This window comes from Mixophyes fleayi, chromosome 4 (assembly GCF_038048845.1).
Source record: "Mixophyes fleayi isolate aMixFle1 chromosome 4, aMixFle1.hap1, whole genome shotgun sequence".
Classification (NCBI taxonomy): Eukaryota; Metazoa; Chordata; class Amphibia; order Anura; family Limnodynastidae; genus Mixophyes; species Mixophyes fleayi.
Genome location: NC_134405.1, coordinates 196731098 through 196753021, shown reverse-complemented (window position 1 = coordinate 196753021; position 21924 = coordinate 196731098). Strand labels below are relative to the sequence as shown.

Below are 21924 nucleotides of genomic sequence, written 5' to 3'. Positions count from 1 at the left end.
CAAGTCCCAGCATACCCTTCCAGCAATAAGCCGCTATATATATTGGCAAAGCATGCTGGGACTTGTAGTTTCACAACACCTGGAGTGTCATAGGTTAACCAACACTGTCCTAGGACTTCCACCATTTGCTGTATTTATCAAGCCCCGGGCCTTACAAATGGACGGGATCACGTTTGGCTTTCTCTATAGCAAGGTAGCTCCAATGTAATGTCAGATGTCCCCTGTTCTGGATAAAGCCCATTAGTGCTGAACGTGACTGGCAGTACTCCCGACTATATGTAAGTGCTGGTCCCATGTCAAATACAGCGAATGGTGGGAGGGAGATCCAACTAGGTACTCTTACTAAGAAGGCGGGGAATAACTCAAATTCAAACTTATTTTAGAAAACCCCTGAAGATAAAATAATAGTTGAACAACTTCATTATGAAAAAAATATTTACTATAGGGTGGCATTTATGAAGTGTATATAAATCCAAACTAAATTGGAAAAAAGGTGAAAGGCAGTATTATCCCCCATTAACTAAAGTGCTGTTTGACTAGGAAATTAGTGTAATTTCCTAACTAGGACACAAATATCAGTCAAAATGCCAGCTGGCCACCCTGTCAATTATATTATACAAGTTATTTATTTTTAATCTTAATATTGTGCACAAGTGCCTAGTTTCCCTTTCATTTACAATAATTATGTAGACAACTGGGAATTAATTCAAAAGTATATCACTAATAAAAATAATAATAAAAAAAAACCATGATTGAGACTTTAAATGAGTCCTAAATGTAAATGGTTAAGAGCTCCAGTTTAGTCACAGAGAAACTTCCACCAACAATATAGACTTCATATTACCCAACTAACTCTATTTGAGTCTGGGATAACACGAAATGATTGCTAGTTTGAATCTAAGACAAGGAAGCAACAATATAGGAACAACGAGAGAACAAAACAAGGATATTTATATTTGAAGGAAACTCTCAGATCCAATATATTACATATGTTATTTTAGTCCAAATATAAATTGCTAAGTGGCATTAATAATATCAACGAAAGGTTGAATATTCACCCAAAAAATTTTCATTCTTTTGTTCCCATAATGGGTTCTGCAAAGCACTATAAATCCAAACCAGCTGAAATTACATCTTTGCAATTCATCTCTAAGGTGATCAGTGCTAATATATCAACACCACATTTTAGAGTTATTACAACACCATGAAGGTCATTAACAAAAGAACAAAAACAAAACAAGGGATTAATAATTAAGGGTGTGCACCGGCCACTTTTAGTGTTTTGGGTTTTAGGTTCGGATTAGCTTGAGGTTTTGGGTTCTGATTTGTTTTGCCAAAACATCCGACGAAAGGTTTTGGTTCTGATTTATTTTTAAAAAAGCATAAAAAGTGCTAAAAAACAGTTTTGTGGGTTTTTTTTTCACTCCTACGCTATTATTAACCTCAATAACATTCAATAACAATCATTTCCACTAATTTCCAGTCTATTCTGAACACCTCACAATATTGTTTTTAGGCCAAAAGGTTGCACCGAGGTAGCTTGAGCACATAATGCCAAAAAAAGAGGTACAAGATGGAATTGTTCTGGGCCCTCCCTCCCACCCCTCGCGAGATTCGACGCGAGACTTGGACGACAGAGCCTCGTTTTCAATTTTTTGCCCGCCGGAAATATCCGAACAGTGCTCGGATCCCGTTCGGATCCGCACTGTTCGGGTGGGCTCGGATTAGCGGAATCCGAGCCCGCTCATCTCTATTAATTATTGAAAATACCTAAATAATCATTACTTTGTACTACTAGTTGTATCAACAAATTAGGCTTCTTGTAAATTTGATTTATAAATAGTTACATCAGTAATCACAGTAAGGGTCATTACTGAATGTATTAAAATGTACCCTCTTAAAGGTGCACACGGGTGTATTTACAAGAAATGCATAGTCTATGTATCAAGTGTGGCATATAAGCTTTGGATCTTCTGATGACCCAATGACTGGTCATTCCTGGTTGTTAACTGTTGGTTTGGTTCATGAAGACACCTAAGATTTTGCCCACATGCAAAGACAAGCTGTTTGTGCCTTATCCAATTTTCAATAAAAGATAGTTAAAGGAGAGTCACATTTATGGGGACATTCCCTATTTAATGGGTGTCTGCAGAGCTTCTTTATCCCTTCAAAAAGTGTTTTGTTTGTTTTTACATGTGCTCAGCAGGTGCCAGTAAGTGTGAATTATATTATATGTTCCATAGAATAGCTGTTTTACCAACCAAATCACATTTAATGTGAGCACATTCACATATGCACCCATGTAATACAAATATTCACACACACAAGGGACATGTAATAAAAGCAGTTATAAAAGCCATTCACAGTTGTGATTTACTTAAGAAAAATGAGGCTGGAATGAGCAGTATTTTAGGAGAAACATTAGTAAGTTTATTTCAAGGAAGGGGTGGTAAAGATTTTCATGATGTCCACCAGGCACATTTTCAGCTGGGATTGCAATCCCAAGCTACCATATTTGCTCTTGCAATGTAAAAACGAAACAAAACGTACATCTAATAAAAAGAAAAAGGACAGTTTCAAGTAAACCTATGATCCTACATAAATCTTATTACTTAGTAAATTCCTTTTTGAAAGAAACCAGTTTCAAAAAGAAAATGTATTCTAAATGAGACTTAAGGGGTGAGAGTATGTATTTGTGGAGGGATTCACCGGTTGGCTTTTCTCATCCCACTAAAGGACTTTATGTCTATAGTCCTTAGAGCCTTTGGAGATTGGACCTTAGACTATACTTTTAATTAAGTCTTTTGCATTTTCCAGGCACACTATATGCACACCTGTGCATTTCTAGACATATTTCTACTAATGTATTTAAATGTACAATAGCAAAAGAGTAGCAGGAAATATTTGAAAAGAAAAATTATACATTGAAGTTAATGAAGGGGTGGTCCAAAGGCTATAGGAGGTTGGACTTTTATGTAACACATTGACTCTGCCCACCATGTGCATTTCCAGCTTGACCCACAATCATACAGAAGTAGCAAAGGGATTTTACTGGGGCAGTTCCAAAAAAAAAAAAAGGCAGATTAATAGGTAGATTTGTGCAAAATTATAAGTGCAGTTGGTGCATTTTTAAGGTCTGAAATTAACTCCAGAATGTTTATGAAATATATTGTCTCTTAATGTATGTCCATAAGAGGTGAGATTTATTAAAGAGCAAATGTAAAATATGTGGAGTAGGTGAATTCGGTTTGTTAAATAGATACTTCATGTACAAATCATTGATGGAAATGCCACATAATTCATGTGTCCCCCCCTTTCCCCTACAGCACCCCCTCTCTTCTACAGCACATGCGCCCCCTCCCTTTTACCCTACAGCACTCCCCTCTCTGCTCTACAGCAAGAGCCACCCCCCTTCCCCTACAGCACCCCCTCTTTTCTCTACAGCACATGCCACCCCCTTTCACCTACAGCACCCCCTCTCCTACACCACGAGCCCTCCTTTCCCTACAACACCCCTTCTCTCCTCTGCAGCTCATGCCCCATCCCCTTTCCCCTACAGTACTCCCTCTTCTACAGCACAAGCCCCCCCTTTCCCCTACAGCACCCCCTCTTCTACAGCACTAGCACCCCCCCTTTCCCCTACAGCACTCTTCTAGTGCACCCCCTCCCCAAAAGGTCCCAACTCAGCTCTGAGCAGCGGAGGCTCGGAGGCTAGAGCAGCATCGCATTGCCTCTACCCAAGTGTTGCTATGGGGCCTAGTGATGCACATGTCCTCCACTGATTCAAACACATTACTCTGGACTCTAATTAGGGAAAATTAGCATAATTGACAATTGGCATGGCGAGGGCTTAAATGCATGCTTTATAAAAGTGCAATAAGTATAAATATCACATACACCAGGTATATAATGAAATGTTATAATCACAGGCGCTTTCATTGTGATCGTTATTTAAAATAGCTATGGGTTAGATTTTCTTTTTCAGTTACATATTACCAATTATATATAAAGTTTTTACTAAATATATAGCTGATTATGTCATAAATGAAACAATTTGAATCTATCATTATGCAAAACACAGTAAATGTTTTCACTGACTTCAATGTCACAACAAGGCAATTTTTTTTCTTAATGATAAAATGGATTTTTAACTTTGATATAGTAGGTAGATGTGAAATATCTTTCATTTATTGACCAGAATTCTAAAATACAACTTGTGTTTATATGACAGAATGAAAGACCTGCTAATGAGAGAACATTAAACAAATATATTTGGAGATATTTCAGAAGTAGGTTAGAACTAAATATAGTTGATTTTTTATTTTAGAATAGTTTACATTTTAGACCGCGTCACCTTCATTATAAGTCTTAGAAATGAAGCATATAATAATACACAAAACAAAATATAGAAGTTATGAATTGTTGAAGGGCCAAAGAGTCAAATAGTCTTTGTATGTCTCAGAACAACAGTAACTGTAAGGGCAGCATGGTGGTTTAGTGGTTAGCACTTCTGCCTCACAGCACTGGGGTCATGAGTTTGATTCCCAACCATGGCCTTATCTGTGTGGAGTTTGTATGCTCTCCCCGTGTTTGCGTGGGTTTCCTCTGGGTGCTCTGGTTTCTTCCCACACTCCAAAAACATACTATTAGGTTAATTGACTGATATCAAAATTGACCCTAGTCTGTGTGTGTTAGAGAATTTAGACTGTAAGCCCCAATGGGGCAGGGACTGATGTGAGCGAGCTCTCTGTACAGCACTATGGAGTTAGTGGCGCTATATAAATAGATGATGATGACTTATTAAGGGTACTTAAAACAGCAAGAGCCTATTGCAATTTCAGTCCACACTAGGTTATTGGAACATGTAGTGTTCCTGCATGATAAAGCATTTGTGAAAAGTGTGTATGGACATCCCTTTCATTATAGAGATCAATGGGCTCTATATTCCAGCTGTGGTGACTGTATGAGCCCTTAGATTAAGGCTCCAAGCTACAATGTACACCCTGTACTTTATGAATTGCTTAATGGTAACAATTTGGTTTTCAAAGGCAACTTGAGGTTATCCAACAAGACTTCCTAGATAAATACCTGATTTATTGATTTGATTAATCTATTCACATGAGTCAATATGGATAAAAAGCTTACCACAGTGTTTATGTTCATAATTACAATCATATCAATCATATTTGGCACGGCTAAGAGAGGTTACATTAGTTGAAGAGGTCAAGCCACAATCCAGCTGTGACTTTAAAAAAGAATATAGTGGCACACAGAAAATAGGAGATTTCCTTGGTAAAGTTCTGTAAGGCAATATTCTTAGCTATGAAGTGGTTTTACCCTTGCAAATTATAATCAACTCCCCTTCTCAAGGCAAATAGTCCACTGCTCAAGGCACTAAGGCCATGTAATATCCTGGTTATTTTACACATAGATAAATTCATGACTCTGAATATTGTAGACCAAACTTATTTGACACATGAATTATTATGCCTATATTGGATGGATGACGGTTACAGATGTGGCAGTTTTCATTGATGTTTCAGGTCACACAAGTGGTCTGTGAGCCACTTGGGAAACAGTCGTACACCCCAATATTGTGGGACTTCTAGGAAAACCTCAGAATATGAAATGCTAGCCTCTATAATAACCATGCCAGTGGACATATAGAAAAAAAGGCAAGTTATCATATATTAAGGTATACTGGCTATTGTATAGCACCTGCAAATACAATGTAATACAAATATAAAATATTTAAGTATTTTTTGCATGTGTGAAAACATTTGTAAATGAAAAATTACACTGTAAAGAATTAATCTGTAGAGAAATATTTTTGAAAGTATATAGTGCATAGGCATGCTCATGTTCCTTCTATGTTCCGCTCAGATAACATCCTAGACACACTTGTACTGCGTAAGGTCTTGAGTGATGAAGAGCAAGAAATGACTGTAGTCTGCGATGTACTTGGCTTGTACAACTTAGACCTATAGAGATCTAGTCAGATTTGTTTACAATCAGGTTGTCCACTCCTTTCAGAATCCTGTCAGCAATATTTCCCATCTGTTTTTTCGCAAGCTTCAGATGTCTCTCATGTAAAAGCTTCTGGATGAGGTACTTTTCCCTCTTGATATTGGCTTTGGTTTGGTCTGACACATCTGGGATAATGTAGGCTATAATGAACTTGACAAAGTAGACAATATGCTGTGCAATGGAGGAGAATGGTAGAATTAAGTTAGAGACTGGAAAGAGGACAAAAAGATCAAAATGTAATTATTACTTGAGGCAAATCTGCACCCACTAACATACTGATATTGTGGCAAACATTTACATTGTAACTACAATGTTAGCAAAACACTATTTGTAATCAGTGGAGTCATAAGCAGACACTCCCAACATTGTTTTACTTTCAGAACACAACAGGCCTAACATAGCATTGGTATTCATATGGTAGTCATGCTTGGTTAATGTAGGATACAATTGAGTCATCTTATACTTTATTTTGCATTTGTAGCATACTTGTGCCTACATTTTTAAAACTAAATAAAATAGCAATGTACAGTGATATCCTCATGCAGGGAGAAACACATAATTAAATTTGCTATAAACAAAATTGCTTGCATGCTCATTGTTAACATACACATATACAGATTTGCCAACTGATTGGTAAAAATGATTACTTAAAATAAAAAATACCGGATTATTATGAAATAAACCTTCACGTTTACCAAAATTCTTACAATCACAGAAACAATGCTTATACAGGCCTTGCGAGATTTTGTTAACTTGGTATCCTACTTGCAGAATGAACAGGATTTCAATATAAAGTGGATACGAGTTACTCACTCTTGTGTATAATCTGGTAATTTTATTGTAGCAGCCATATAGATGGTTAATTGTTTAACACAAAAAAAATAATTATTTATGCTGTAACCTTACCTCCATAACAATAAGAAAAGAGAGCTTGGCAGCAATAACATGCCAGTAAAATATACTGTGCTCATACTGGTGCTCATTACCAGGTGGATATCGGAAATCACGGTATCTGGAAAATATTTAATAAAAAGTGAATTTAGCAACTGTAGTAACACATAATGCCCACAAGATGGAGCAAAGAAGTTACTGGCACAACACACACAGTTTTATAATTTCATAGCAGCTGGAATAACTTTCAGCATTGGCAAATGGCAATGACATGTGTAAGTAATTTTCATGTTATGTTGTATAGGCCTTCAGAAAAATCAGTTTCTACAGTGCTTGCTTTGTAAAGCTTGGCAGACATATAATCAAAGAACAATGCCAATTTTTCTTCTTTTATTTAATATCTTTTCAGACAGTGGGTATGTTTATCTGTTCATTGTTTGTTTCTTAAGAGAGGAGAAACAATAGGGTGTTGTTCAAAAATATGTTCAAAATATTAGTAATAAAAACAGAAAACTGAAAGAAAATTGTGATACATTTAGCCAGAACCTATACAATTATGATGTTTGTAATTATTGTTTTCTATTAGCAAGGCACCACAGTGCTCCTCAGCACCGAACAGGAGAACTGGGCGCACACAGTCCGATTGTGTGGTTGAAACCAGAAGTTGTGATGGAAAATTTCTTCATTTACAATTTTCTTTTTAATAGTACAAGTAGTACTTACTACACGTGCAAATATTCTCTGTTAAGAGCTGTATAATATGTAGGAGCTATATAAAAATAATAAATAGCCATTATCATTTTTGCACTTGATAAATTAGTTTATAAAATTTATTTTAGTTATAAAGGAAAACGTTCAAAGGAAAAAAAAAGAAATAAGCTAAAAACAAAGTAAAATGAAAATGTACAAATAATTAAAACAAATCTATTAATGATGCACCACGCTATTTAATTACTCACAGTCACAAATGTTAAATTCTATGTTTGCTCTCTTAAAAAAAAAGGCTGTAATTGACCCATTATGTGGTTGTGTACTTTTTTGCTTACTAAAGGTTTAGCAGTTTCATTTTCAAATGACAAGAGAGCCAGCTTCCCATGTGTACTTATTGTCTGCCGATGTCCTGCCGAGGCAGGAAAGTATTGCTCAGCTACTTTGGTGGTATTTTATTGATAAATTGCAGCAGTAAGCCGTTGCCACTGCTACACTGGGTATAATGCTAAAAACGCTTTATGCATTTCCATACCTTAAAATAGCTAATGTGCTGATTTGGTGACAAAGCCCTAGAAATGTGAATTTCTATGTAAAACGGAATGCATTACTTTACCAAATATAAAGCAAGAAAAACTAGATTTGTATGAGCCAAATACAGTTCAACTGACAATAATTCTTGTGATCTGATTTTGCGACAGATGTTTTTTTATGACAAGTTGCAGAGAAATGCAGCCATGTAACACAGGACTATAATGTTAGCTCAGGTTGGTCTAGTCAGTACTTGCCTGCATGTAGTTTGAGTGCCAAACCAAGCTGGTGGAACCGGTCTGCTTTCATTTTTGAAATCGGATATGCTGAAGACTGAAAGTGTGTTATTAATGTATCCTTCCATGGTATAGGAAGTTTGTGTGCCATAGGGTGGTACAGAGAATGACCAGTAATAAACCAAACGGGGTATCATATCAGATGTAAAAGCAATGATCATAGCCTACAGAATAAAAAAAAAAAGTGTTAAAATTAGCCTGCAGTGGCATCAACAAAAAAATTCACACAATTGCATTTGGTTGGGTTGGAACTAACATGTCCATGCCATTAATTATATGGGGATTAGGAATGTTTTTGTGATTGATGAATAGGTAGGGTAAAATAAGGATTGAGGATGTAGAACTTTTGAGCAAGACTAAATATCTGTGTGACGAGACTAGTCATTACATGGTCAATCATGAGTGTCACAGAATTAGAGTGACAGATTCATTTCAGACTCAAGCTTTTACACTGCAATAACAACATCTCAGTCTCCCTGCATGTACACGTTATTTTCCTCTGTGGAGGCAATTTAACTTCAGAAGATATGACCTCCAGTAATTCATCGTTCTTCTGAAGTTTAACCCAACCACATAATTCTTCTTTTATGTCCCAGCAGGTTAGCAAACATCTTTTTGAGAACCACAAATATATGCTGGTATTTTATTTTGGGAAAAGCAACCATACTACCAACCCTGGTTCTTTGAGTCCTACCACATCATCCTAATGTACCCACCCACCACCCATCTCCTTAGATACCATATCCTTTCTCCTCCCATATCCACCTATTTTCCTATTGAGGTCTTCTGTGTAGCATGTCCCAAGACACGACTCATGATAGGGGGTTGAATGATCGCTGTCAGTTTGACATGGTTAGAGAAGTGATCGGAGCAGTTGGACAGTGGCTAGAATTAGAGACCGAATAAAGTGCGTCACTTAGCTACTCTAAGAATGGAGTTTGAAATATTTCTGCAAGGTATGATCAAAAAAGTAGATCACCCATTATACAGATATTGGAGGACATTTCTGAAAACTGATTGACAGGTAAAAGAAATGGCGCTGTAACCCACAGGAATCTACTGTAACATTTGCTTTGACTTTTTAAACACTACTAGAAAAATGACAGTGGTAATAGCACTGCAGAGATAGCACTGCCTGTCCCACTGTCAGGCATTGTGGACACAGTTGTCAGTTACACAGTGGCTGGAAACAAATGACCATGGTAAACAGCTAGATTACTATGAAATTCCATGATGATGTGGCCATTTTTCATGGTAGCGTTTCATAAGGGAAAGCAAGGACGTTGAACTTGTCAATTCTGCTAGAATGAAACTAACTTCATGCAATATATACTAAATTATTTATAGAGTGTAATATGAAAAATTATATATATATATATATATATATATATATATATATATATATATATATATATATATATATATATATATATATATATATACACACACACACACACACACACACACACACACACACTGCTATAACATCCACTCTTCAGGGAAGACTTCCACTGGAGTTTGGAACATGGCTGCGGGGATTCACATTCATTCAGCCACAAGAACATTAGCAACGGCTCTCCAATTCATCACAGACTACTTTCCTCAACCCTATCATTGTTCATTCAGTTCTTCCACATCAAATTTGGGAAACCATTTTTTGATGGAAAGAGCACAGTTCATCATACATACAATGACACAGAATGTCATTGTATGATGTTGCATTAAGATTTCCCTTCACTGGAACTAAGGGGACCAGGCTAAACCATGAAATACAGCCTCAGACTCTAATTACTCCTCCACCAAACTTTACAGTTGGAAGTACACATTTGGTAAGGAAGCATTCTCCTTGCATCTGCCAAACCCAAATTCATCCGTCAGACTCCCACATGGTGAAGCATGATTCATCACTCCAGAGAAGGTATTTCCCAGCAGTAGCAATTGTTGCAACCAAGGACAGACTATTTTTGTGCGATATGCGCTTCATCACTCAGCCGTCCCATTCTGTGATCTTGTGTGGCCTATTGCTGAGCAGGTGTTACTCAGACATTTCCACTTCATAGTAACAGTATTTAGAGTTGATCAAGACAGCTCTAGCAGGAGAGAACTGACTTAGCGCCTGTATATACACACTCAGCAACTACTGTGAAATAAAGAAATCTGAAAGGCCCACCTATTTTCCAGTTTGCTGACGGGAACATATTTTGGAAGCTATTGAAATATATATATATATGCATATAATAATGCCAATGACAAAACTTCAGAACAATTTAAATCAATACTCCCAGCAACAAAGTTCAGATTTGGCATTTTGTGCTCAAACATTCCATTAAAAGACTGAGCGGTTTCGCCAAATCAGACATGTTTAATCCCGACAAAGCCTAATCAGGGTACGTCTGTGTGTTCTAATTATTATTTTATAAAATAAAACGTAATTAAAAAACATGAACTTACATTTGTCACCACAGCAAGTATTGCTACTCCTTGCATGATTGGCTGCCAGGCTCCGATGTGCTGTGCTTTTTCCGGTACCATTCGGCGGAACTGAGTAGTAAGCTTCCAGGCATCCAGCCGAATTTCCAATAAATTATTCACAAGGGCCAAAAGAGGGGCGAGAGGAAATGATGCCACAAACAAAGTAACAAATCCAAACTGAATCACTGTCAGGAGGGAGAGATAAATACAGACAGCTGAGCAAGTGCGCTCTGGAGTAGAACAGTGTATATTGGCGGCACTGCATTTTCTTATGCAAGTATAGGTTTCATCTTCTCCGATATGAAAATACTAATAAATTCATTTCTTTCATGCAGTAATGGGTGAGCTGAATTGTCTTACCTTTCTTTTAATATCAGACCAGGGGGTAAATGTATGAATCTCCGGATTCTTCATCTCCGGCGTGTTCAGCCTCTTCAGCGCTTAAATTTAAAGCGGCGCTGCATTGTAAAGGGAAACTTCCCTTTACAATGCAGCGCCGCTTTAAATTTAAGCGCTGAAGAGGCTGAACACGCCGGAGATTAAGAATCCAGAGATTCATACATTTACCCCCAAATGTCTTTACTACAGATTTACAGCTCATGTTTTTTTAAAGTAAGTGACTTGTTTTTCTTTCAGTCTAAACAGCATAGTACTGCCCTTTGCAGGGGCAAACGCAGGATTTGTAGAGGGGGATTTCCACACCACGCCGCCAGTGGGCGTGACCAGCATGCATAGGGGCATGGCTATATTTTAGAAAGTGCTTGGCTGCTCTCCAACTTTTCCTATCCCCATAATATACATGGGCAATGCTGCGTGCACTACTGTTAGGTGCATGCAGCTCTCTCTTTTCAAGCAGTGCTGTGTTAAGTGGGAGCAGGGTCCAGCCACCTCAATTATACATTGCCCCAGGCTTGGAGGGGGTTTCCAGGCACTAGAAACCCCCCCCCCCCCCTTGGTTTGCCTATATTTTGCTAACTGGGTGGTGCCACAAATGTCACATTAAATGGCTGAAATTGTATATAGCAAGTAATAAAATCTTTAGTGAGTGGTGGAAATCAGTCTCTCCAGTAAATAGCTGGACATTGGCAGCCATGGTGGAGACAAACTACCAAGTATGGCATAATGCTACAGGATGGGAAGAGGAACTCCAGTATCTTTATAACGCATAGCATATTTTGATTTATGTCTTCCATAACTAAAAACAGTACAGTGTTGGTGTAGTATATTAAAGTTATTTTGAAAAAAATCTGACTAAAAAGCAAGAAAATTATGTGAAATTAAGTAGGAGAAATTGTGGAAGTTTAGGGAGAGAATTAAGCATTGTGCGTCTCCGGAACAGTCCACGGAGACACATTGTGCCAAATTAGAGGATGGAACCTTGTTAATTTTTCCTTGCATCCCATAGAGGTGCAAGGAAAAATGAGCGTAGATTCCTTACCATAATGACCAGCAATGTGCGCAGCCGGTCATCACTGCAATGTCCTGCTGGACTTCTCGCACCTTAGCTTCTTTATGTCATGTCTTCCTTGTTTTAGGTGGGTTTTTCCAAAGGCAAGAAACACCCTCAGTGTATGACATCAGCCATACCGCAAATGGGTTAATGTGCAAATTAACTTTATGTATAAGTTTGTACATCACAACACACAGATTGTAAAGCTATTTGGCGTAAACATGTACAGGTATATTATGGTCTATATGGATTATAGAACAATGAGAAATCGGTGTTAATAGGAGTATGGCCAGCCACTGATTACAGTCATCTTCAGAAGGCTGCATTTACATGGACCATGCCAACAAAAGAATTTGGAAAGAAGGATATACAAACAACTTACCCATCTCAAGATATTCATAGAATAATCCCAGTTTCCCCACAGGTTGCAAATGGTAATCCTGTTCCCACCGTGGTTTAATCGTTTCTATCCCTGATGAACGACATCGGCCAATAAGGTTTTTTATCCAGCTATTAGATGAAAAGTAATATCTGTATTACTTAACACTGCATGAATACCATCACATACTAATAACTAGAACAGCAGATAAAGTTAATATTTGACATTGTATATCCTTCTTGAATAAACTGGAAAAGAAAACCTCATAGAAACTTTGTTACGATTTGATTTCTAAAAGAGACTGAGAAGCACCTGACAGTCATTGTAGGGGAGCTGTTGTAGTAGTTGGCTCAGGGTGACTTCAATAACTACAGGCTAAGTATAAAGATAGAACTGTACTATGTGTAGGTAGAAAGCCTTTGGGTAATTCAGTCATTAATAAGGAATGGTACAGATAACCCAGGACCATTTCTTCCCAGAAATATTATATGCATGAGTATGTATGATTGTGACTTTTATTCTGTTTAAAGTGTACTTTTCAGGACCCCATATATTTTAGCCTGCAAAAGGTCTTCCCTATGAGTCACCTTAGTTTGGCATTTCAGAGAGTGACCTACCTACCATAGAGGCCTAGGTAGAAGGCAGCAGAAGCACAGGGGTGGCACCCTACCCACTGTGCACAAAATTGCATTTAGGTTTTTCTCAAATTGTATAATAATAATCAGTTATTTACATTTTCTGAACATTTAACATTGGGATTTGATTGGGCCAAATGACATCCCTTTGAACTATATAAATTGGGTTGGAACCATGGAGGGCTAAGATTGTGTTTGAGGGGGGAGAATAGAGCAGTATTAAAAAGAGGTCTAGGGTGATAAAAAACGTAAACCCATCTCTGAACGCACGGGAAATGTGTCTCTAAAAGCCAAAATTCTGCTACCACCTTGTGACTGTAACTGAGACCCTGATGCTTGAGCACATTTTTTTCAACAACAGTATAATCAGTTTTATGAGAAATATCCGTATTTTCTAAATTTCATGACTGTAAAATCACAATTACCAGGATGCCCAAGTGAACACTATAATAACTATCAAATAATTCAAAATATACTTCCTTTTATGGCTTATAATTATGCAAACCAGCAGTGGACAGTAAGTATATTATGCATGTTTAAGCTTGTTTATTATGCTTGTTAACAGTATGGAAATCTTGAAGTGTTATTTGGATAAGATGTTTTTACTGATGATTTTAGCACTATTTCTGGCATATCTATGCATCTGCATATCCTTACTAGAACATAAAGCACCTAACTGGGAAATCCTAATCATTTAAATACATCACTCTGATGGATGCTAAAGGACACCGACCATTCCTGAATAATGTGGTGAGGCAATAAGTGATTTTAATTGATTGAGCAGGATTCATTTAGATGAAAGGTAGGATTGACTGTACTACGGATGGCACACTCCCATCAAGGGTAGAACTGCCCAATCAGACACATCCTTCTAGCTATGGAAATTAAGCAGAATCTCCACACAAAACATGCTCCATCTGTATATAAAGGCCACTGGTGGGCCAGATCCCTGGGCCTAAATCTTGACTTGCCAAGACCAGGAAAACAAGTCTGAAGAACTGAGGTAGAAGAGGGGTTTAGGTCAGTGGCTTTCATGTATAATTGGTAAGATCTGATGTCAGGGTATACACTTTATAGAAATATAACCTTTATAGAAAAGTCAAATGTACGTTAAAAGAAAACATTTTGTAAATATTATGCACCTTATGTGTACAATGTGTAAAAAAATGTTATTTGTAAGAGGAAAAGAACTTACGGTACAAGAATTTCCTGGATATTATTCCAAATAGCTTTGCCTCCTATTATAATTGTCAGTTGTGTTGTAAGTTCAAGAAGACATCCACCAGGATCACACTAGAAATATTGAAAAAAGCCACTTTGTTTTAATAGATTAAAACGTAATACACGTTTTATGTTTGTTACAAAGATCATACATGCAAACAGCAATGGACAGCTGGTCTTCTCTTCAGGATTCTTCACTTATTCTGTTGTTGACAGACTAATGTCACTAAATATACCAGCACCAACTTGCATATTTTGTTGTATTGATAAATACATCACATTGGCTTTCCATTCACTATAGAATAAAGTGGATATAGCAATACTCTCCAAGCCCTTTACACTTGGAGGTCTTAAGAGTTCTTTCTATATAATCCCTTCACATCACCAACACCCTGAATGCATTTTACCAGTAAAAAAAATTATATAAAAAAAATTTCATACAAATTACAAAAATGCATGTGCGCACACACATTTATCACCAATTTGGGATAGAAGGGAATAGGATATGGAGAAGAAAAGTAGAGACGGGGGAAGGTAAATGTACTACCAATATATTTTACTCATCATTGTATTATCTATAAGTTTTAAGGTGTGTTTTGGATCATCAGGGATTGGCTCTGGGAGAAGGTAATATGAAAGATTAGGTGTAAGCAGAAATGTAGTAATTGCACGGACAAGACCGCAAACATCTTGCCAGAAGCTCTCAACTTAGGACAACTCCACCAAATATGAGACAGGGGGGTAAATGTATCAAAGTCCGTTTTTTTCATCTTGCGGGAGATCGGCATCTTTGCAGCTAAAATTTAAAGGGGCGATGGCTTGTAAAGGCAAACTTGCCTTTACAATCCATCGCCCCTTTAAATTTTAGCTGCAAAGACGTTGATCTCCCGCAAGAGGAGAAAACCGGACTTTGTATATGTATGTATTGTGTGTTTGTGGCGGCAGTATGTGTATGTATTGTGTGTTTGTGGTGGCAGTATATGTATGTATTGTGTGTTTGTGGTGGCAGTATATGTATGTATTGTGTATTTGTGGGGGGCAGTATATGTATGTATTGTGTGTTTGTGGCGGCAGTATATGAATGTATTGTGTGTTTGTGGCGGCAGTATATGAATGTATTGTGTGTTTGTGGCAGCAGTATATGAATGTATTGTGTGTTTGTGGCGGCAGTATATGAATGTATTGTGTGTTTGTGGCGGCAGTATATGTATGTATTGTGTGTTTGTGGCGGCAGTATATGTATGTATTGTGTGTTTGTGGGGCCAGTATATGTATGTATTGTGTGTTTGTGGGGCCAGTATATGAATGTAATGTGTGTTTGTGGCAGCAGTATATGTATTTATTGTGGGGGCAGTATATGTATGTATTGTGTGTTTGTGGTGGCAGTATATGTATGTATTGTGTATTTGTGGGGGGCAGTATATGTATGTATTGTGTGTTTGTGGTGGCAGTATATGTATGTATTGTGTATTTGTGGGGGGCAGTATATGTATGTATTGTGTGTTTGTGGGGCCAGTATATGTATGTATTGTGTGTTTGTGGCGGCAGTATATGTATGTATTGTGTGTATGTGGGGGCAGTATATGAATGTATTGTGTGTTTGTGGGGGCCAGTATATGAATGTATTGTGTTTGTGGGGGCCAGTATATGAATGTATTGTGTGTTTGTGGGGGCCAGTATATGAATGTATTGTATGTTTGTGGGGGCCAGTATATGAATGTATTGTGTGTGTAGGGGGGGGCGGCAGTATATGAATGTATTGTGTGTGTCTGTGGGAGCCAGTATATGAATGTATTGTGTGTGTCTGTGGGGGCCAGTATATGAATGTATTGTGTGTGTTTGTGGGGGCAGTATATGTATGTATTGTGTGTGTAGGGGGGGGGGCGGCAGTATATGAATGTATTGTGTGTTTGTGGCGGCAGTATATGAATGTATTGTGTGTTTGTGGCGGCAGTATATGAATGTATTGTGTGTTTGTGGCGGCAGTATATGTATGTATTGTGTGTTTGTGGGGCCAGTATATGTATGTATTGTGTGTTTGTGGCGGCAGTATATGTATGTATTGTGTGTTTGTGGGGCCAGTATATGAATGTATTGTGTGTATGTGGGGGCAGTATATGAATGTATTGTGTGTTTGTGGGGCCAGTATATGTATGTATTGTGTGTTTGTGGGGCCAGTATATGAATGTATTGTGTGTTTGTGGCGGCAGTATATGTATGTATTGTGGGGGCAGTATATGTATGTATTGTGTGTTTGTGGGGGCAGTATATGAATGTATTGTGTGTTTGTGGGGCCAGTATATGTATGTATTGTGTGTTTGTGGGGCCAGTATATGAATGTAATGTGTGTTTGTGGCGGCAGTATATGTATGTATTGTGGGGGCAGTATATGTATGTATTGTGTGTTTGTGGGGGCCAGTATATGTATGTATTGTGTGTTTGTGGGGCCAGTATATGTATGTATTGTGTGTTTGTGGGGCCAGTATATGAATGTAATGTGTGTTTGTGGCGGCAGTATATGTATGTATTGTGGGGGCAGTATATGTATGTATTGTGTGTTTGTGGGGGCCAGTATATGAATGTAATGTGTGTTTGTGGCGGCAGTATATGTATGTATTGTGGGGCCAGTATATGTATGTAATGTGTGTTTGTGGCGGCAGTATATGTATGTATTGTGGGGCCAGTATATGTATGTATTGTGTGTTTGTGGGGGCCAGTATATGTATGTATTGTGTGTTTGTGGGGGCCAGTATATGAATGTATTGTATGTTTGTGGGGGCCAGTATATGAATGTATTGTATGTTTGTGGGGGCCAGTATATGAATGTATTGTATGTTTGTGGGGGCCAGTATATGAATGTATTGTGTGTGTAGGGGGGGGGGCGGCAGTATATGAATGTATTGTGTGTGTCTGTGGGAGCCAGTATATGAATGTATTGTGTGTGTCTGTGGGGGCCAGTATATGAATGTATTGTGTGTGTTTGTGGGGGCAGTATATGTATGTATTGTGTGTGTAGGGGGGGCGGCAGTATATGAATGTATTGTGTGTTTGTGGGGGCCAGTACGTGAATGTAGTGTGTGTGTGTGTGTGTGTGTGTGTGTGTGTGTGTGTGTGTGTGTGTAGGGGGGCAGTATATGAATGTATTGTGTGTGTGTGTAGGGGGCCAGTATATGAATGTATTTGTGTGAGTGTGGGGGCCAGTATATGAATGTATTTGTGTGTGTAGGGGGGACAGTATGTGAATGTATTGTGTGTGGGAATGACCAGTCTAGGAATGTAGTGTGTGTGTGTGAGGGAGGGGGTCTTAATATAATGTGGGAGGTAGGCTATCAATTTAATTGAGGAGTGCAGGTGGGGGCTAAGTATTGGGTGCTATTTTATTTGTGGGGTGATGGTGGGACAATTGAATTTAATAGTGGGTCCTATGAATTTAAGATGGAGTAATTGCACCTTTAAGTTAATGCTGGGGTGGTGAGCTATTAATTGATTGTGGGGCTGTTTGGGGAGAATGAGGTCTATTTATTAAATGTGATTATGAATTATTTAATGCCTGGGATTATTGTGGGAAATGGTTATATTTGTTAGACGTAAATGCTATTTAAAATAATGCTGGGGCTGTTTGAGGGGAGGGAAATAGGTTTATATATTAAATGTGTTTGCTATCTAATGTCAGGGTTGGTTGGAGGGAAAGAGATCTATTTAGCAAATATGAATATTATTATTTTAAATGGTTGTGGCTGGAGGGAGGCCCAATTATAAAACGTGGGTGCTATTGATTTAACACAGGGACTTGTTGGAGTTTTCTAAATTTTATGTACCCATTTTTTTTTTCCCAAATAGGGCCTCCAATATTACAAGATCCAGACAACCAGAAAATGAGTTAAAGTAACCAGCAGCCGTAAGGGGTGACAGTGACAAGAACAGGTAGGAGAGAGCAAGACAGTCTGCCAACTGTCCTGAATCTGGTGAGACAGTTCCGAACTTGGGTGACTGTTTCCCTTAGGACAGTTGGGAGGTATGTCCCACTTCACCGTGTACTGCTTGTGAAGGCAGAACTGTGTGCACCTAACAGTAGTGCACACAGTATTGTCTGTGTATTTGTCTAAAATGATAACCATGTTACATCATAGGGGGTTACCCAGTCTAAAGTACCCAGGCCTCGCAGAGCCTTAATCCAGCTCTGGGCCTGGGCATAAAATATATATATGGATTAGGCAACACTACAAATAGCCTCTTTTTATATAGATAAATATATATTGCACCAAAAACCACCCTTTAAGGATGGGCCGCTGCTGTGTGCTTGCCCCCCGAGCTGAAATCAGCCAGCCCTCCCCTGTCAGGAAGTCCTCTTGGGGGGAAATTAGCTGCGTTGATATATGGCAGGAGGCTGGCAGACGCATATGCTTGGTCATTTCTGAAAATGAAAAGTAGCTGAGTAACACGAAAAAGCCCTGTCTACAGGATGTCAATTTCTCCATATATCTTTTATTTGTAAGCTTTGCATGACAGAACAAAATTCCTCAACATGGCCTGGACATGGTACATTACAGGAGAATGTCTGTTAGCTCCTCTGCAGACAGACTACTTTGAAACATCCCATCCATAAAGGATATATTTAAATGGTGGGAGGACATAAACATTGCAGACATGTATGGTCACCTACTATACATAGCATAACTATATATCTACCTTGTAGCTAGGTGTACTTCAAACCTGTTTTCTTTATCAATATAGACACTCCCCTAGAATAGTTTGAGTAGATAGCTCAGCGATGGGCAAAAGGTGTCCGGCGGCTGCCAGCGGTTCTCCAAGCCTTCACCTGTGGCCCCCCAGCCAGCTGCTTCCAATCGTCTCAGAACAGGGGCAGCTGACTTCCGCGTCACATGATCGCCTGTTCACTGCAGGGAGATTATGTGGCATAGCTAGAAGAGGAGGAGGGAGTCCACCGTGCTCTCCCTCCTTCCTCTCAGTGGCCGCTTTGAAGGTTCTTTCAAGTTATGCATGGCAGAGATAGCATGTATGGTGCATCCCACCCAAGGACGTTTTATAGATTTGACTAGGGCATTTGTTAAATTTATTTCCTGCAGACAAAGAATGTCTGGAGCCTATTGCTTCAGTAACTGGAACACTAAAGATCTTTAGATTTTATCATTTAGGCCCCTGATGTTCCAGAATATATCTGTGAATCCTCCTCACGGTCACTGTTACCTGTCATGTCTGATTATGCATCTTATACATACTTGTCTACTGTCCTGGAATTTCCGGGAAGCTCCCGAATTTCGGGGAGTCCCCCCGGACGAGTAGGCAAACCTCCCGGACCCTGTAAAATGCCAAAATTCACGGCATTGAATAGCGGCGGCGGGGCTTAATCGTACCATTAAACCCCGCCCCCCGCTATTTAATACCTCAAATTTCTGTATTTTATGGTAGGGGCGGGGCTATAGTGATATAATGATGTTGTCACGCCCCCTCCTACCCTCTGTCACATGACCTGTACTCCGATCACCCAGCGTACAGATTTAAAAAGTAGTAATTATGATCTTATATAATAGGTGTGCGGACTAAACCCCCTATTCTGTTTAGCACTTTGAAGGCTGCGACTGTCACTTTGGCCCAGCACCCCAACCATTTATTCATAGGTGTTTTTATTTACGGTAGCTTTTAGCTAGTTAGGTCCTACAAACTGTATGCAAAAGCAACAAAAAAAAGGTATGTACCCTTCTATAGGAATGAATTGTTAGTGTAAGTAACCATTTGAATGAGGTCACCTTGTTGATCACTTTTTGCACTAAGATTTTAGCATTTTTAAATAACACTTTCCCTAGCTTCCTGGCAGCATGCTGAATGGCACCTAGATTCCTGAAGTCTCAACAGGTTGTGATGAATCAGAAGGGGAAGGGTGAGTAGGAACGTGATAGGCTCTTTCCATAATCACACAGATGGTCATAGAGGTGAAGTTCAGGACTTGTGTAAATAATTTTCAATTTTTCAGGCAGCCTGACAATCAGGGGAGGGCTGGCAAATTTTAGCCTGGGGGGCAAAACTTGACTCAGTAGCCTATTAGGAACATTTTAAAGAAAAAAAAAATGCAGGTGGCCCAGCCCAAGATATCCCACTGTGGGACAGGCCTGCGGGGCAGATGCCCCCCTGCCCTCCAGCCCAGCATGCCCCTGCTGATAATTTTCAGCATCATAGACCTTTGCTTCTGCCATCGCCATATGCCTCCAGGTGCTGTAACAAATCCTCCAAATTGGATATTCATCACTGCACCTCTGAGATTCTATCGGTCACTGAACAATTTGTGGCCCTTATTTACTCTGTCTTGGTGGTTACTGTATCTGACAAGGAGGTTTGGCATTGGCTGCCAGAATCTGTCATTGCGAGGTCAGCAGCACGTTCTGGCATTGAGGCCTCCTTATCTTCTAGGTCTGTAACCTGGGTCTAGATTAGAGCAGCTGACCTGGAAACTGGTCCAGTGAGGTGGTAGCAGCTGAGCTTCACTTTGGCTGCCATTCTTCCATGCTCTTGATGATTCTGAAGATTTCTGGGACTGCTAAACGGCAATTTTCACTGTTTAAATAGCTTTTAATCGGCAGCTTGCCAGTATTAAGTAACGGAGCTCGGCTATGATGCTCCAGGCTCCCTCACATGACCACCTGTCTTTGATATCCAACCCATACTTCAGTTCAAGACCATATGTCCATGGCTGCTTTATTTTGAACAAACATACACTTTAGGGATAGGTTATTCAAAATAAAAAAAAAGGTTTATTTCCTAGTGGTCCACAATAGATTTGCAAGAAAATGTTCATGGGAACCTACCAAACATTGCCTGAGAAAGAAAAATAGATTACCCTGAACTCTTTATAAATGGTAACTGGAAATAACTTACTTCCTCATTACGAAATCTTCCAAACCAATACACTGGATCTCCAGGGTACCCTACAACTTTCCCCTTGAAGAAGGCGATGTAGAAACAAGAAGAGTAGTAATTGACAAACTGGAATAGAAACATCTTTGTGGTAAGACTGTTTTCATACTCGGTCTTTGTTCTTGGTAGCTCTGCAATAATACAACATGTAACTAATAATATTTTGATTTGGTACAACACAAGTAAAGTAAACATCCTAATAAAAATGTAACATGAATAATACATTTATTTAAAACCAATAAAATAAGTAAAATTTTATTGTAAAAGTATAACGAATTTGTGTGTTTCATTGAAGAAATGTAAAGGAGCTTTAACAAACATAATGGTAGGCAGGGCCGGCGCTACCATTAGGCAGCCTTAGGCAGCTGCCTCTGGGGGGCGGCA

At 38.8% G+C, this 21924-nt stretch overlaps 1 protein-coding gene across 1 annotated transcript in view; it reads right to left on the bottom strand.

Moving 5' to 3' along the window:
- Nucleotides 1–5073: 5073 nt before the first annotated feature.
- Nucleotides 5074–21924, bottom strand: part of ANO6 (anoctamin 6) — a 68820-nt gene continuing 51969 nt past the window's right edge. Inside the window, exons 14-20 of the mRNA XM_075209078.1 lie at nt 21502–21671; nt 14585–14682; nt 12758–12885; nt 10905–11110; nt 8415–8617; nt 6934–7039; nt 5074–6198 (exon numbers count right to left, since the gene is read on the bottom strand). Coding sequence (XP_075065179.1) covers nt 5992–6198; nt 6934–7039; nt 8415–8617; nt 10905–11110; nt 12758–12885; nt 14585–14682; nt 21502–21671 — 1118 coding nt within the window. The 3' untranslated portion in view covers nt 5074–5991. The remainder of the gene's footprint in view (nt 6199–6933; nt 7040–8414; nt 8618–10904; nt 11111–12757; nt 12886–14584; nt 14683–21501; nt 21672–21924) is intronic.